Source organism: Nomia melanderi, chromosome 13 (genome assembly GCF_051020985.1).
Source record: "Nomia melanderi isolate GNS246 chromosome 13, iyNomMela1, whole genome shotgun sequence".
NCBI lineage: Eukaryota > Metazoa > Arthropoda > Insecta > Hymenoptera > Halictidae > Nomia > Nomia melanderi.
In genome coordinates, this window is record NC_135011.1 from 5,650,888 (window position 1) to 5,668,626 (window position 17,739).

Sequence of the window (17,739 nt, forward strand, 5' to 3'; positions counted from 1 at the left end):
TAAATAAATGCAACAAACACATGAACTACGTCGGAGGAACAGCTTCAAAAAATTATCTAAAAAAATCAAGTGACGTCTAAACGGATTCAGATCAAGAAATATTGTTGTTCAAAAGTTAAATCGATCGACACCGAACGATTACCTAATTACTTTCTTCGGTTGCAGCCTGTTTTTGTAATAACCAAAGCACACAGTGCACCAGCGAAACAGGGAAATGTTTCTGCACGACAAAAGGTATTATAGGAGATCATTGCGAGCGTTGCGACGTGTCTAGTCTCTATCATGGGGATCCAACGAATAAAGGATCATGTTACTGTGAGTAACACTGGAAATTTTCCTTTCCAAAATTTCTGCTTTTCACTTTGTACCATTGAACTACTGATTTACTTGCAAACATAAATGTGTACGAAGTACTTTGTCAAAATTAGGGTAGCTAGGTCACTTCTCTTATCAGAAGTTCTACGTCAGTAAAATTAACATTACATTAAATAAATATTGAATGAAAGTACTGTTGTATCAAAAATTACGCTGTTACGCTAAACTATTAAATATGAAAATTAAATATATCATTAATCCTTTGCTTCGGTGAAATTATCTTATCACACGTTAGACGTTTGTAACTACTATGAATGCATACAGTCAATGAACATTATTATCCCTTTAATTAGTAGGTCAATATAATATAATATAATCGACGTCACTTATTTTACAGATGATGTAGCCGTCGACTACCAATTCACGTTCAATCTGAGCAAGAAAGAGGACCGGCAGTACAGGGCCATCAATTTCAAGAATTCACCGTCGAAGCCCGACATCGACGCGGAATTGTCGATCACCTGTTCCGTGCTCGCCAAAATGAACGTGACCATGAAGAAAGCGAACACGGTGGAGATACCGCTTCTGCTGGGCGCGAACTGCACGACGAACATGTACAAGCACCGTTTCAGCAAAGCGGACTACAGTTTCGGCAGCGAGGACAACAACACGTTGACCACGTTCTACGTCTACGTGTACGACTTTCAGCCGCCTGTATGGATCCAGATCTCCTTCTCCCAGTATTCCAAGCTGAATCTCCAACAGTTCTTCATTACATTTTGCACGTGAGTACCAAAAATATGTTTCCCGACCGTCTAATCAACGAAAATCGGCGATTATATCGGAGAGAGTGAATACCTCTACGATTTTAGTGATCTTTATTATGTTGTGAAATTAGATTTCGATTAGCTTCAACGAGAAAGAAATATAGTTACATATAATGTGAAGCATTATGTCGTATTGTCATCAATAGAAATTGGGAAAGTGTTAATTTTTACGGTGAAAAATACGTTTTCACATCGTAGTCGTATTGGTTAGTCGAACGTTCGATAACAGTTGTGTCTAGTGAAGTATTGGCTAAAATTTAGTTAAATTTCGATAAGTATAAGTATAATAGTTAATGCAGTGTAGTTATTTTTTTCCGGTGAAATCTAGTCGAAATTTAGGTAAGATTCAAAATAGACTTATAAAGTTTGAAACGTATCGAGATCGATGAAATCGATGAGACGTGCCTTTCCTATATGATCACTCGAGAATCAGATACACCGGAGAAATGTTCCGTTAATTGTGTTTCTTGTGTACGAGAAAACGACGATAGACAAGAGAGACGATGATTCGAATCGGCACGCTACATTCTTCTTCCTTTTTTTTCTTCTTCAAAATTGTCCTACGCTTTTGTGTTGTCCTAAGCCTCAGGCAGTACTTACTTGTAAACTAGAGATTACATGCCACCACCCAGGTGCTTCCTCGCTCTATTATTGGTGGCCGCTGTCCTCTGGAAGATTAAACAAAAGTATGACATGTACAGAAGAAGGCAGAGACTCTTTGTAGAGATGGAACAGATGGCGAACAGACCGTTCAGCCAAGTTTTAGTCGAAATCGAGAGGCGGGACGTCAGTAATTCGGACTCGGAACGTAGCGAGTCCGAGCTAACCAATTGCCGCAAGAAGAAAAAGGTTGGTATCTTCAGTTCTACGCCAGTGATAATTGAAATTCCGATCGAGCTAATCGCATTAATCCCTCGAAGCACGTTTGCTATTGTTTCTCCTTAAATTTCAATCAGTGCTAAGTAAAAGATATTTTTAAAAACACTTCTCTTGCTGTCGCTTTTCAAAATATTCACAGCTCAAAGTAAATCGAATATTCATTTCAAAGACAAAAGTTCAGATAATAGAATCACGATAGTAAATGGTTAAATGCATACAATTAGGAGATGGCTTGATGTCTAGCAGAACACAAGTGCAATACTTCCCATTCCACATGTACAGTTTCAATTGATCACGTGCAGTCCTATCAACGTATAGCAAATTACCGATTAAAAGTATCAGGAACTAAGAAATAACACCTAGACAACCGGTGGAGAAAAACCGAAGACTGATCGATCAAGTGGTCTCCTAGCATAGACGACTTGACGTCTAACAGCACAGCACAAGGACGATAAGTCTTTCCATTCTATATCTACAGTTCCAATTGATTCCGTACAATCCTATCGACGTATAGCAAATCACTGATCAAAGATATCAGGAGCTAATAAACAACACCTAGGAAACTAGGTCGGAAACAATGAACACTGATCCCTCAGCCTAGCCATCGAGCGATCTCCTATCAGTAAACGTCCGCAGTCAAGAGCTACAATTAACATAATTTATCCCCGCACAATTGCAGGATGCCCCTAGTCCGATCGCGCTAGAGCCCTGTTGCGGCAACAGAGCCGCGGTCCTGTCGTTGCTAGTCAGATTGCCTACTGGCGGTGAACCGTACACGCCGGCCGGTCAGAGTGCCGGCTTAGCAGTAGCGTCTGCGTTAGTTACACTGGGTAGCCCGCGAAGGCCTTCTCAGGAATTGACCACGAAGGAGCCGAAGAAGACACGGAAGTCTGCCAGTCAGCACCCAGACTCCACTTGCATTTAGCGATAAGAGAGACGAGGAGCAGGAGGATGGAGGAGAAAAAGCGCCAGAGGGACAAGTATATATATATATATAGTATATATATACATACACCGTGGGTGACAATGAGCCTTATTCTGTGATCTTGCCTCGAACGCGAAAATTCGGCAGGAAAGAAGGGAGAGAGAGCGAGAGAGCGAGAGAGAGAGAGAGATGTTAACCTTCGAACTCTACTCGAGTGAAATGTGATTCTATTCCGCGACGAGTCTTCGTTTACCGTTTTCCTTCGTGACCACCCACGCAACCATCACCAACAACCGGTCCGTGATATATGTATATGTATATTCCGAATTTAATTGAGACCAGTGATCGATGTTCGACGTATCGTTACGACTCGACGATTCGCTGGGTTTGTATTAACACGTTCGCTGTGGTTGTTCGGTTAAATAGTGTTCGTAGCGTTTCATCGAATGCGGTGTACTAGTTTTCTTGAGATGTTTCGGATACAGCGGAACGCGTTGTGAGTTTTCCGGTGGAAATCGGGGACGATCGGAATATTGTTCATGCGGAGTATGGGATTTCGGTGGTCGAGTTGGCGTGATGCTTGCGAACGTTGTTGGATACCGTGTTATCGTTGTTGATTGCGGATTTTGTGCTTCTATTGGATTCCTTGTCTTTCGAAGGCTGTATTCTCTAGCAACTTGCTTTGTGACTTTGTTGTAACTGTGCTGGGTAGGACTGCTTTCTCGTTTTACGTTGACGTTGAGTTCGAAGTATCGTAATGGATAACAGAAGTGGCTTTTTACACTGTAACTACTACGAGTCGAAATGATTTATTTGTGTTCTTTTTATTTTGTAAGCACGGGCATCGTAGAGATGCAAATTATTGAATCAATTGAAAAAAACGGATGGTATAGAATAACGAAGGATTTCTACGTATAAAGATGAACATTTCAATTTCAATTTACATCCTTCGCTATTATGATTCTTCAGTTTTAGAGAACTCATTAATTACTACTTTCGCCATTCTGCAACCAATCGACACCAAAGTAGTTCTAACGAGTGTTCGCCACGAAGAAATCATAAAGCAAGGAATTAAGGAGATTAACACTAGAACCACTGGACCATCTCGGATTTCTGCTTTCGCAATTTTTAAAAAGGCACACTAGTCATTCTAAGAAATTTGTTTTCTAAAATCTAAAGCATAAATCAATCGAAATCTCAATACTAAAACTAGCGAACAGGTCGAAATGATCCACTCCTGATTTCTTCTTTTTGCAACGATTAAAAAGGCAACAGATGTTTCTCTAAGAAATTATTGAAAAAATTAATTTACCAACACCCAAACTGAATTGTAAATCAATTGAAGTCTCGATAGACGGATTCTTAGAGTTTTTATAGAGGAATTTCGAAAATTCAATTTTACCGCCATGTGATATTAGTGTTAACAAATTAGCGTTAACATTTTCATTATTTGTACAAGAAAACACGTATCGGACGATTCGCTTGCTCGGTGGTTTTAGTGTTAATTAGACCTCCGGTCTCGTCGAGTCGATCGAACAATCTATTTCCGCGTACAGATCCGCAGTCCACTTATTCTCTCGTCGAGCAGTAACGATCCGTTCGAGTCTCGCGTTTATCCGAGCGACGTTCACGTGACCGACCCTCGGGGAAGCTTTATATCTTCTGGATTTCTTTCTTTCCCACGCAGACTAAATATAGGGCAGACCTGACGTCCGATGTATCTTTGTGTCACACGATCCGGCCCCATCGATCCAGCCACGTTCTAATAAGAGTGCTCGCACGTGGAAAAGAGCGGAAGCAAACGCGCGAGCATTCGACAAAGAGAACAGGAAGAGATGTCCTCGTTATCTGATGGGCTGAACGTGTGACCCAAACACCCATACAATGTCAAATCCGTCCTCTATGTCGGCTGCCGTTGGTTTCTACGATCCGATGTGTACATTGTTTGTATATAAATCTGTTATACAGTTGTTTCGTTCCCATTGTAGCCGAAGTGTCTTCGCGAAGCATGTCGGGGACTTTCCTTTTTCTTCGTTTCCTTCGTTTCCTCTCCTTTCTCCGTTTCTTTCTTTTTCACGAGTACTCTGAATCGTGGCTCCAGCTTCGAATGCACCGCGAGTTTTAGCTAATCGTATCGATTTACTGAGATTGTAGCGATTATCGTTTATTTGGAACTATTCTGGGGAATTATATTTTACTTTGGTTGAATTTTGCATTGCCAGTAGCAAGAATTTTTGCTAATTTTAATAGTTTCCCTGATTTTCTATGCTATAGATTAATAATAAAATGATTCTTCATGCTTGCCGCGACCAAAATTACCAGACAAGATATTTACAATATTTTCACTTTCTTCTCGATTCCTTTATTAATATCACAGATTTCCTGTAGCCCGATTCTACTGTATCTCAATTTCCCAACAACCTTGTTACAATCCTCCCCAAACGACCAAAAGCCAAAACACCAGATCCGCAAACGAAACCACGCGAAACCAACGAGAATACATTCGAAGTATCAGCCACGATTCGCAACAACCCTCAATCGTCATATTCGCGAGCAATCGCTGGCGTGGATCCGTTTCACGGTTGGCCGATCGCGGCGTCGCCGTCTCAGGCACATTTCGTTTCTTGTAAAACTGTAAATACGTGCGTTGCGCGTCTCCGAGCCGCAAGCGATGGCGATTCGCACGGGAACGAACGAGAAGGAAGAATTTAACGAAAAGAAAGAAGAAGAAGAAGTAGAAGAAGAAGAGGATAAAAGAAAAGACACGGCCGCGAGGAAATTGTACAGATTAAAAATTGGCTCGCGGAGAGAAGCGAGGGAGCCACGGAAGGGAGCGCGAATAAAGAGGATGTCGTTCGCGTGTTCGTCTCTAGCGGGATGTAAAGAAAACAGATTCTAAATTAAACGGAGACGAACAGAGGCGACGTTCGCGTATCAGAAATCTTGTGCCAAATCATTTTTCATATCGGGCGTCGTTCGGACAGCCGAGATCGAGCAGAATATGTCGGTTCGAAGGATCATTGTTTTCGAGAACGAAGTATGCCGCGCACGTTGAAACACATTTTATCCCGCTGCTTCGTCTCCGTTCGTCTCCGATGCGAGCGGAAGCCGCGCGATCGAGAGACAGAGGATCGGGAGGATATTTCGCGTCTTCGATCGCGCGGCGCGCGCTCGGCGTAATTTTTAATATTGTAAAACGAAACGTGCGGGGGGAAGAGAAGAAGGATGCGGACGTTGCAATAAGATTGAATTATTCGCTGCGACTCGCTCCGGTCGACGCGTTCTCGTCTCGCGGCGAGACAGCGGCGTGCTGGACGCACGCACAGCGTGGACGTTTTTGTGTTCCCCTCGATCGCCGGGGGAATGATTGATCGGCGGTTTTTCTTCTTCTGTTACGTGGCCGCGGAGACTTTGTTCCTCGTCCACTTCCTATTTCTGTTTTTCAGCCTCCGTCACGCGGGATCGTAACGTCTATGGTAATTGTTTGATGAAGGAGGACTCGACTGTCGCCTTGATCTTTGCGACGCGGACCGTGCAGGATGCGCGCATTGCGGATGAACCTTTGTTCTTTGCATGGGAGGATTGCCTTGAATTTGCGGAGGGAATTGGATTTGTTGTGTTTATTTGGGAATGATTGAGAGTTGATGATAGTATGTTATTGATTAAGGCGCCATGCTGAAAGATACTTCAGCTGTTTGGTTATTAGAATTGCAAGGAATTTAATTGTTTAAATAGGATATATGTTACCAGTGTATAGATTTCTTCTGTTGGGTATCTTGATGCGTAATTCAGTTTTCTATGGGAATGGTTTTTAGAAATTTTATGAATTTTCATCCGCGAGATCGAAGATGTGCAAAGATCAGGATAATGGAGTTGAAGTCTTCTTTATCAGATAACTGCTATGTTAAGATTGAATTACGAGCTGATTCTGTTGAGGAATTCAATATGATCTCACGGAATCAATTCCTTTTGGCTGCGACGATCAGTAGAAACGAAATCGTTCTACTTTTTACGATGTAACGGAAAGAAAGATCTCGGAAGGACATCCAGCACTCGCATAAACAGAATCGCGGTTGAAGCATTGTTTATTTTGCTCTTGAGTTGACCCCTTGCCTCGTCATTTCTTTAGTAACGATTCTTACAAGGTTTAATTTATATTTAACACGTTGACTGTCGAATTAATTCTATGAACGAGAAACAAACACTGTCCGTAGATCCGTGGTCCTTTGATTCAGGAAAATTTTCATTCAACTCTTCATTTTTATTATCTTAATTCCTAACAGAGTATTGACTGATTGGAAATAGATCTCTTGCCTGAGAAGTCAAGATTGTCCATGGCAATTGTCATTTAATCTTGCATCTCATGGGTCTAACAAAATGACGAGAAAATTCATTTTCAAACCTGTACAAAATACTCTGACAGTCAAAGTGTTAATGATTGACGAGCAGAAAAATAAGTTCTGCATTCATTGCACACTGATTATATAATTATTCATACTTAGACTGCGAATATTCATGCAAATTCAAAATCTCTAAGAGTACAATCAATAACACAGAGTTACAAAGAAAAATATGTTTCCTTAACAAACACTTGGAGAAGCATTACAATTAGTTTATTTTCTATATCTCCCCATGCAATTTGCCATTTCTAAATTCTCTATAAACGCATAAAAATCCGCAGTCTATTCAAATTAATTCACCCACGAAATCCAATTTCAATTGCTCACCGTAATTCCGAGTTAACCGTTTGAGTCCCAGGACTTTTGCAAAATAACAAAAACAGATGATTCGAAGAAAACCAGATAAACAAGCTTAACACTAAAACTACCGGAGGTCAAATCGACCCATCTCAGAATTTCGATTTTGCAAGTATTTCAATTGCGAACGCGTTTTTGCGAAAGATTTTCAATTACATCCGTGCATCAGCACAGACACAAGGGTAGAAGATTCTACGAGTCTCAAGAAACGTGTTGCTCTAATTTTTATGGAACGTCGAAAATAAGTCGCTCTGATTGCTCGGTAGTTTTAGTATTAATCAGATGCGACGAACTCTGAATTCAAACGGTTGATCACGAGTCAAGGGGTGAACTCACGAGTTCCCACAGCGAGGAACCGTTCACACTGCTCAAAATAGTTAGAAATCCAATTGCCGCGACTTAGAAGTAAGATTTCCACCGAACCACTCTTTCCCGCGTTGTCGAAGAACCGAACCCTCCGTTGTCGTTCGTCTCGCGTCTAATTATCTTGAGCAGTGCGCGAGGAGGCTTGTTCGCGGAACAAGCAGCAGCGAACGCGACTGTTTTTTTTTTTTTTTTAATCGTTGTACAGCACGGATCGAGTGCAATGCATTTGTTTTATTTTACCATGTAATACTCATCGAGTTTTCGTTTTCATTCTCTCTAATATGTATCGTTAGAGTCTTCTGATTGTGAGGACGCGGCCGGACGTGGACGCAGCTCGTTGACACTGTCGAGACTCGCAGGGGAACCTTTTCAACTGGCACACATCGATTTTGATGGAACTTATGTAGGATATAGTTATCGAGAAAATATTTGACATGTATTTTTTCTGATTGATCAACATTCACTTTGAAGGAAAGTGAAAGCATCCCTTAAAGTGGAGGATTGAAAGTATATTTTGTATATCTCAGAATCTATGGGGCGTGTAAAAGAAATTTACCACTTTAAAAACTTGAAAATTTGAAAATTAATTTCCTTAAGATGTCAACTGTGGAATTTAGTTTGAAAAATCGAAGTATGTACTTGTCGAGCGCAGGACGAATGCACTTAGGGTACTTTAATAGTAATTATTATTTTAGTCTCTCCTTCATTAAGAAAACTGTTTCGACTACGTGGGAGTTTTGAGGGGCATTTTTTTAACAGTCAACGTGTTAAATTGTTCGTTTGAAGGCGAACAATTTGAAAAAAGATTTGTTTCTATATAAGTATCATCGAAATTGGCTTGTGCTAGTGGAAAAGGTTCTCTTGTCAGTCACTCTCATCAACAGACTGTGGATCTTCGTGCAAATGAAAATTGTTCAGAATATTATCTTAAAACAGAACGATATTATCAGAAAATTAGAAATTAAATGATGGCAAATTATTTTTCCTAACAAATACCGTGAAAACTCTTACTTTCTGTATTTCAATCTGTTCTTCAGTCTCAAGTTTCCAATGAACGCACGAAGGTCCGCAGTCCACTCATTACTTTCGATTTTTCTTAACTCGCGAAAGAGAATATAAAATTGTTTAACTCGTTGAACGTCGCGCGATTTCATAGAGCAGAATCCACAAAATGGAAAAACTATAATATCGAATCACTTGATTGAATTATTACTAATGTGCGTTCATCCAGCTGAACGTCACTTCATTGAGTACCATTATTTATAATACACATATGTTTTCGAACTAATCATCGTTCAATTGAATGAGCTATAGCAATTCGATTTGGGTCACCGGTGACCCGGGCATTCAACGTGTTAACCATGTCTCGCGTCTGGTGTCCGGTCGCGTCCGCGTGTAGCGCGTGGTGTACATTTTATTACCGTGAAGATAATTTAATTTTTTATACAACTGTTTCTCCCTTTCTTTTCTCTTTTTTTTCCTTTTTATTTCTTATTCGAGCCGGATGGGAGTTCCGTTCGTCGAGAAGATTTAGTTGTACATATCGAGTAAATGTTATGTTATTTAAAGAAATAGGAGTATTCGATGTATTGCTCAATACTGAGTAGACTTTTCATTCGTTTCAGGAATAGTCTCTTTTTTTCTTCTTTTTATATACATATATATATATATATACATACATACAAACATACACACATACAAACACACACACACACAAACATACCGTCCGTTGCTGGGAACTTGGCACTCGTGACGTCATAGGGGCGGAGACAGTCGCTCCGAGAAACCCAATCGCGTCAAGAAGCGACGCCTCGCGCGACAGAGAGCACGGCCTGATTGGCGTGCGTGAGCGTCTCAGCCAATCAAACGTGCGCCTCCGAATCTGACCACTCGGACGAGAGTGCCAGGGTCGCTGCAACGAACGGCGCATATATATATATACACGTATAAGCTTCCGCTATTTTGTACCGTGTCACTTGTGGATGGTTTTTAGCAAAAGAAAAGAAAAAGAAAATGAAAAAAAAGAAAAGAAAAAGAAGAAAGTGTCCGAACGGAAGAGAACAATGTCTCCCCGTATCAAGGACGACGGCTGATTTTCATTGGCGAACGATGCGTTTCTTCGTCCCTGATCTCTTCTTCTTATCATCCACCCGCATTTTGTCCCTCGATAACTGCCAAGATTTATCCCCCACCCCCATCATGAGTTTCTCTAGGATCGATTTGTCTTCGATACACCCTCCCCCCCGATCACTGTCAGAGCCCTTTGCACTCGAGCGAAGCTTTTCAATCGTTGTTTAATTTGACTCGGTAGAATTGTAAAATTTTAAATGCAATATTAAATTTTGCGTAGTGTTTCAATAAAAGGAACATCGAAATAAATGTCCCTTGGTTTATGGAAAGAATATCTTTATACTAGTTGTGGAAAGTATAATTGATGTTTCATCAGGGAATAATGAATGTTCGGTAAGAAAAGTGTTCTCGAGTGCGAAAGGGTTAACGCGTCGATTGCCACGGGAATTTCCAACGTTTTGTAGAATATTGTTCGTTCTTTCGTGACAAAGGTAAACGGTATTTAGAAATAATTGTTGATTTCGTATTGCAGTACTCAAGTTACGATTATTATATAGTTATTTGTGTTACTGAATATTTTTATTCGATATCAGTTTCCTTATTATCACGGTTTCGAGGAGTTTGGGAGCTTCGATTATTGGTGACCACCGTGGCAGTCGACGTGTTAAATCATTCGTCATTGAACCCGATAGTGCCTGATTTTATTCGTTCGTTTTATATGAATTACATTGTTCTATTAATATATATAAGTCTGTACAATTGTATTAAACTTCCTAGACGATCTTCTGCGAAGAAGGTTCTTTCAGAGTCACGTTTTAGAAAGCTTCTGAAGCTTTGCCAGGACCTGGTGCCAACTTCGAAACTTTCCATTCGATTTAACCCCTTAACGTACAAAGTTCTATATAATAATATTCATCAAGTCTAAAGTACTAATTTCATTTCAATTTGATTATCGATGTTACATTGTTATCGCCTCATTTATCGCGACAAAGATTTTTCTTTTGTAAACTCTGAGATGAATCAGATTCTTATGAGGTTTTAAGAATATTAACGTTAAGTTTATAATTTCATTGAATTTTGCAATAATTGTTGATGTCAGATATATAATAGATTAATTTATTTGTTTTATTCAAATATATTCCTTAAATAAAATCCTTTTACAATAAGACATACGATTATTTGCATATATTATTTTAAAATATAAAAATTATACTGATTCAGATTTACTAAAGCAAAAAAAATTATCCTCAAATTTAGGGGATGAGTGTTAAGGGGTTAATTTCACGGTGTTCTTTTGTATGATACTGGCAGCCAGCTTTTGGTAACCCTTTATCTTTCCCGCTATGCTCTGTCTCCTCAGGAAACTTCGTTGAAGCGGACATTGGATCGCAATGTTGACTCGAAAATCGCTCGCTTGATCCCTGACACGTTATAATCGCGGGAGAAAGTTTCTTTAGGAAATGCTACGAGCCGTCCGATAAGCAGAGAAGAGATTTCAGAAAATTATGCGAAACGATCTAATCAGAAAGTTTGATTAGAATGGGTTCCAGGTTCAGAATATCGCGAGTGATTTTTGAACAACCGTTGAGGGGATGTTTTCCATTCGGAGTCGACAATTTTTGACGATTTGCAAAATACACGAGGGAAGTCTCGCAAAGTAACAACTTTTGTATAAAACAAATTTGACTGCTCAGTAGTTATAATGTTAATATAGATATTTTTAGTTCTCTTTTATATAGAAATTATAACAGTGCATTTATTAAGACTTTAATTCATGCATCATGAAATCGACTTGTTTAGTCACTTTTAAAGGAAGCATCCGTGTCTTTCCAGCAATTAAAGAGAAATTAGGAATGAGTCGTTTAAGCTCATTCGATAGTTCTAGTGTTAAGATTATCTTTGATACTTTCTTTCCAGATAAACACAACGACACAAATCGTGGCAGCGATTTAAACATACACTGGAAAATATAGAATAATTTAATAAATAATAAAGATCATTGCGTAAAAATTACAGTGTGTTGTCTTGAAACCAATCATATACACAACATTGTAAAATACTCGGTTTGTAGTAACGTAACAATTAAACTTTGCAAATTGTCTCAAACTGACGACGTCGAGTGTAAAATACCTTCTTAATCTCGTTTCAACCCCTTGTCTTGTAATTCATTTTACGATTGAGTTCGTCGAAAGAATTTCACCATTTATTATTTATTAAAAGAGAAAAATTGAATATTGAATATTGACAAGGGATTAAACCAAATAGATTCGAAGATTTTTAAGACGACGCGAACGATCGTGGACCCGAAGTTCCAATAACAGCTATCTCTTCCTCTCCAAACAGAATTCAACCCTTGTGCAAGCAATGAAAAAACAATCACAGAAACGTCAGTATTCCAAGCTATTATTTTCTCATTTATTTTCCTAACATAAGTTCAAGTATTAAAAACATAAATCAACAGTAGAATCACAAAATCGTTAAAATAAATGCGAAAACATGTACCCAGTTGCCTGCGCAAGGCGCAGAACGTTGAATCTCGGAATATTTTACACGCCATGACCGCAATTTCCTACGTAATTCTTCAATGTATCATTTACTATAGTCGAGCACGTGTTTGTTTCGATTTCCAGTAAATAATTCAGTTTCGAGACGCACCGGTACAATGTAAACCTTTTCTCGAATCGACGCGAGGTGTTTAATTTAATTTTCATCTTACGCTACGTCTGAACAGAAAAACGAGAACGTCTCGCGCATCCATCGCCGAGCATCATGAAAAGTCGGAAATTAACCGGTAAGAGCTATAAACGCGTGCACGAGGGACGACACGAAAATAGAAAAATAAAAGGAAGATTCTTCTTCTTTATTAATCGAACTAACAAGGAGATTCGGAACAAATTTCTTTTTCTCGGTCGCTAGAAGTAAAAAAAAGAAAAATGAAACGAAGATTCTTTATCAATTGAACGAACAAGGTGGTTCGAAATACTTTTCTTTCTCGATTGCTATAAATAAAACATAAAAAGAAGATTCTTCTTTATCAATCGAACGAACAAGGAGATTCGAAACCCTTTCCTTTTCTCGGTGGTTGGAAATAAAGAAGAAAGTTAAAAGATTCTTCTTCATTAATCGTACGAACAAGCTGATCCGAAACACTTATTTCCCTCGATCGCCAGAAATCGACGGGGAAACGTGCAAGTTTTTTTTCGTAACATTGCCGTTCGGCAACGATGGCCGCGCATACCGTTTAAGGATCACTTAATGTTAATCTGTAAGTAGGTAGGTGACATACATTATACGACATAGCTTGCAACAATTTTTCTAGGACAACAATCGAAAATATTTATTTTTATTCAAGCGTAAGCGTAAGGGAACTCTTTGATAAAACGCGTCGAACAAACAAAAGAGAAACAAACGAAAAAGAAGAAGTGTAAACGGAATTAAACGAGACGCGACACTATAGAGCGGTGAGCTACGAGAGAATGAGAGAGAAAGGGAGGGAGAGAATGCGTGAATGCGATTTCAAGGAAGAAAACAAGCAAACAAACCTCTCGAATACTTGTGTGTAAAGATACTTAACGGCGAAGTCGAGGAAAGCGGTCGTCGTTGTGTGAAAATGCACGTGTACACTACAGCTGAAAAGTATTCGATCGTTCGTTCGATGGGAAAACGTTTCCTTTTCTAGCTTCCATTATTTCGTACTCTTCTAGTTCCATTTTTTTATATTCGCGATGTCATATGTCGCTTCGTTGCGATGAATTGTAATGTTAACCCCTTGCTCTACGATTTCTTTCTCAATGATCGACGCAACGATTTTGCTATGAATAATTTATTGAAAAATGAGTAAGTTCTAGGCATATTCTATGCGTACGTCTATTATACTATAATCATTGATAACGGAAGAATAACATTAGATTTGAACTCAAACAAATCGAGTAATATCTATGTTTGCTCAATTCTATTTATTCATAGGGCAAGGGATTAATGTTATTAGGTCTTTGAACAATTTTTACTATGATTGGAGAAACATGTATGTACTACAGTTTCTAAGTTGTATGTATAGGGTGTTTCATAATTACTGATACAACTCGAAGGGATTTCACATAAGTTAAAAGAAAGATTCCTTTTTTTTCTTAAAGGCAGAGTACTGCAACAATATGGTTGTTAAGGAATTTCAAGCGGTAGTGTATACATGTGTATATGTATATGCATGTATGTTGTACATGGTAAATTCGAATGGCGACGCAACGCGTGGATGTTGTTATCGCCTTGTTCTGTTTGCGCCCATAATTGCCGGAGGTTGATCGTAAAGGGAATTCTCGATTTCCTCTTTCCCGAATAATTAATTAATCGCTAAGCAACGACGAGTTAGACTCGTTATTTGTAAGAATAAAAGGAATATTTATCTTTGACCCTCCGCGTTCTGAAGATAATTTATAGTTTCACATTTCGATGAAAATGTGATGCGAATAGACCAAATACGTTTCGATCTCTATTCGATTGTTAATTAAATTATATTAACTCAAAGTATCGTAATGAGTTTGATCCCAAGTATAAACATAGGGTCCCAAAGGGTTAAAGAGAGTTTAGAAATTGTCCCGAGCGAGCTAGCCTTCGTCTGAAGCAAACATTTCTTTCGTGAGAGGGAAACCTGGCAATTAAGTAAATATTTCAATCGCATTTCGAGTCGTTACGGTGTCCATTGAAATCAGACGAGCTTAGTAAGAATCGTTCGCGTATTTAACACGCGGACCGTCATTCTTAATGCGAACATCAACTTGTTCGAGTCGACGAAGTGGGTCAGTCCAAATAATTTCCGGATATAGTCGTATCGCGTGAGACATTGATCGATCTCGACCCCTTGTGCACGTGCAGAAGCTTTCGTCGCACGAACAGCATTTCTGCGAATTATATTTTCTTCGAGAAAAATCACTATCTTACAGTGGCGTGCAAAAATTCAGATCGTTTTTGGAACTTTTCTTATATAATAAAGACTTTAAAAACTTTTTGTTGTAACGATATATACAGGACATACTGCACGAGAGGATACTGTAAGAAAGTCAATACCATCTATTCTTTACACATAGTTTTTTAGAAATAAACAATTCAGCGTGTTCAGAGGTTTCCGGCCAGAGTGTTTAAGAAAGAAACTGATGCGTGTTTTCTATTGTAATAATAAGTTAATGTATAATATTTAACATATTCCACTTAGTATTTTGTGGACATACTCAGTGGCATGGACTATTCCAAAAACGATCTGGCCGGGAACTTTTGAACACCACTGTATATACTACTACTGTAACTTACTTTTCTCGTGGTTATGTCATACGATTAAAACAACTCTTAATTGAACTCTTCAAGAGAATATAATTCGACGTGTTTATCGATAGACTAGTGGAACGAAACACGATTAACTAGACCGTGGAAATTTATATCGGTTCTTTTCGTTGGAAGATTATCTTCGAAGTGAACATCGAATAATATTGAATCTCACACGACCACCGTCCGTTGCAGCGAACCTGGCACTCTCGTCTGAGTGGTCAGATTCAAAGGCGCACGCCTGATTGGCTGAGGCGCTCACGCCCACCAATCGGGTAGCGCGACAGAGCGATTGCCTCCGCCCCTTTGACGTCACGAGTGCCAGGTTTCCAGCAATTGACGGTAGTTTAGACAACATTTTGAACATCTCATACAGAATCGAGAATAGAATTCGATTCCATTGATTTCTCGGTGATCTTTCTACATTTCCCGAAGGTTTCCATACTTTTAATAAAATCCTTGCAGTCCCGTAACAACGCAGCTCAATGCAATGATTGTATATAATATTTTATCATTACGCACTTCGCGATAGCGAAGACTATTACTCTCCAACGTCGTGGGCAAGATACGCGAACGTCGATTGGCGGTCAACGTGTTACAGTCTTAACGAAGCGGTGCACAACAGACTATTCTTCTCGAATCGGACTGGTGTAATTGAAACTGTCGTCTAGTCTGTAAACGGGCGTGAGTGTTTTGTCGATTTGTCGACCCTAGGAGAGCGAAAGGGTGATAGGGTGAACGTCAAAGGGACCCGGAGCACTCGTTCGATAATTCAAACAACGAGAGTGCAGAGGATCGTGCCCAGATTGGAGGAATATGGTATCCTTGCCAAAAGAGATCAGTCTGTTCCATTTTTCCTATTCGATTTTGTAATCGATTATTATTTAATCATCAACATTTGATATCAACTATTGTAAATATCCTTGTTTCACAGCGATTACGATTTTAAATTACTTATTCTTTAATATCCTCATTTTAAATCAAATATTGTAAATATCCTTGTTTCACAGCGACTATTATTTAACATTCTCCCTCTAAATTCATGATTATTGTAAATATCCTTGTTTCTACCTATTCTCATCTTCGAATTCGCTTGAGAAATTGGACTTTTCAAACTGAGATTCGTAGTGATTTGCGTTAAAATAGAGAAATTAATTTTAGTCCGTACCTCGCGTTGAATATTCTTTTTCAAATCAGGGATAAAATTTGTATCGTTGGCGAATGATCATTTTTAAGGAGAAGTCATCGTGGCGTTCTCGAACGACAGGATTTCAGGGGTAAGTTCGACGTGGCTCAATAATATTGTAGAGATACTTTTCAAAGACTGGTGAATTGCATTTTTTCCGGGGTCGCTTGGGAGAGACAAGCGAACGATACGGTGGCGAGCAAACGGAGTAAATAACGAGAGAATGCCGCGTGCGTGTGCGTGAGAGTGAGAGGTTTCAAATTATGCTCGTATTTTTGTGCTAGAGGTTTAACGAACGAGAAGCAAGGGGAGAAGGTTATATATATATAGAGATGATTAGCATGAGCGATGCGAGCGTGAACAGCGGAGTGGAACAAGATGTATTGTATAATATTAAATGAAACGGATATTGTTTAAATAAAATTGATATACATAAGTGTGGTGCAAATTACGTTTCCCTGTGAATCCTTGTGTTCGTTCACAGCGTACGCATGATAGCTGTGAGTTTTATATTTGAAAATGGATTTCTTTGTCACTTAAGAATATTTGTCGTTTATCTTGTTTGTAGAGTAGATAGTAGATATGGTAAATGAAAGATTTCTGGATATAAATATGTGAATGAGAAAATACTGAAACGTGATTTGTTGGTGGTACATTGAAAATATTAGTAGTTGCATAAGTGGTTTTAAAAGATAAGAAAAATAGTTTACCTGTTGGAAAAAAGGAGTATTGTCATTCCATATTGCCAGTGTGTTACTATGTAATATTCGTGGTATATGAAACTTTCAAAGTAATTGAGAACAAAGTTAAATGAATGTTAAAGGTCTTTGTGCATTTTGTGAATAACTATGTTTGTGATAATTATGTTTATAAGTACAGTTAGGCGACGCTAGTACTGAATAATGTTTAATAAAGTTATTTGGTATTCAACAAATCTTTCAATCTGTTGTTTTGTGACGTTTACAAAATTTGCAAAATTGAATAACCAAAAATATTATAAGATCGTGGATATGAAAGAAAATAGAAATACTAGCAATATGTTTCAACAAAAGTTAGCGAGCATAGCGACAATGTTAAAACAATCTACAAATACTACATGAA

The 17,739-nt window shown here is 38.8% G+C and overlaps 1 protein-coding gene across 4 annotated transcripts in view; it reads left to right on the top strand.

The window, feature by feature from the left end:
• The window catches only part of dsd (attractin-like protein dsd), a 48,002-nt gene extending 36,744 nt beyond the window's left edge, over nucleotides 1-11,258 (top strand). The window contains exons 9-12 of one of the 4 annotated variants that reach the window (XM_031969864.2): nucleotides 166-315; nucleotides 713-1,100; nucleotides 1,754-1,991; nucleotides 2,701-11,258. In XM_031969864.2, coding sequence (XP_031825724.1) covers nucleotides 166-315; nucleotides 713-1,100; nucleotides 1,754-1,991; nucleotides 2,701-2,946 — 1,022 coding nt within the window. In that variant the 3' untranslated portion in view covers nucleotides 2,947-11,258. Of the gene's footprint in view, nucleotides 1-165; nucleotides 316-712; nucleotides 1,101-1,725; nucleotides 1,992-2,700 lie in introns of those variants that run through there. The other 3 variants (XM_031969865.2, XM_031969866.2, XM_031969867.2) reach the window with 3 other exon arrangements.
• The last annotated feature ends 6,481 nt before the right edge of the window (nucleotides 11,259-17,739 follow it).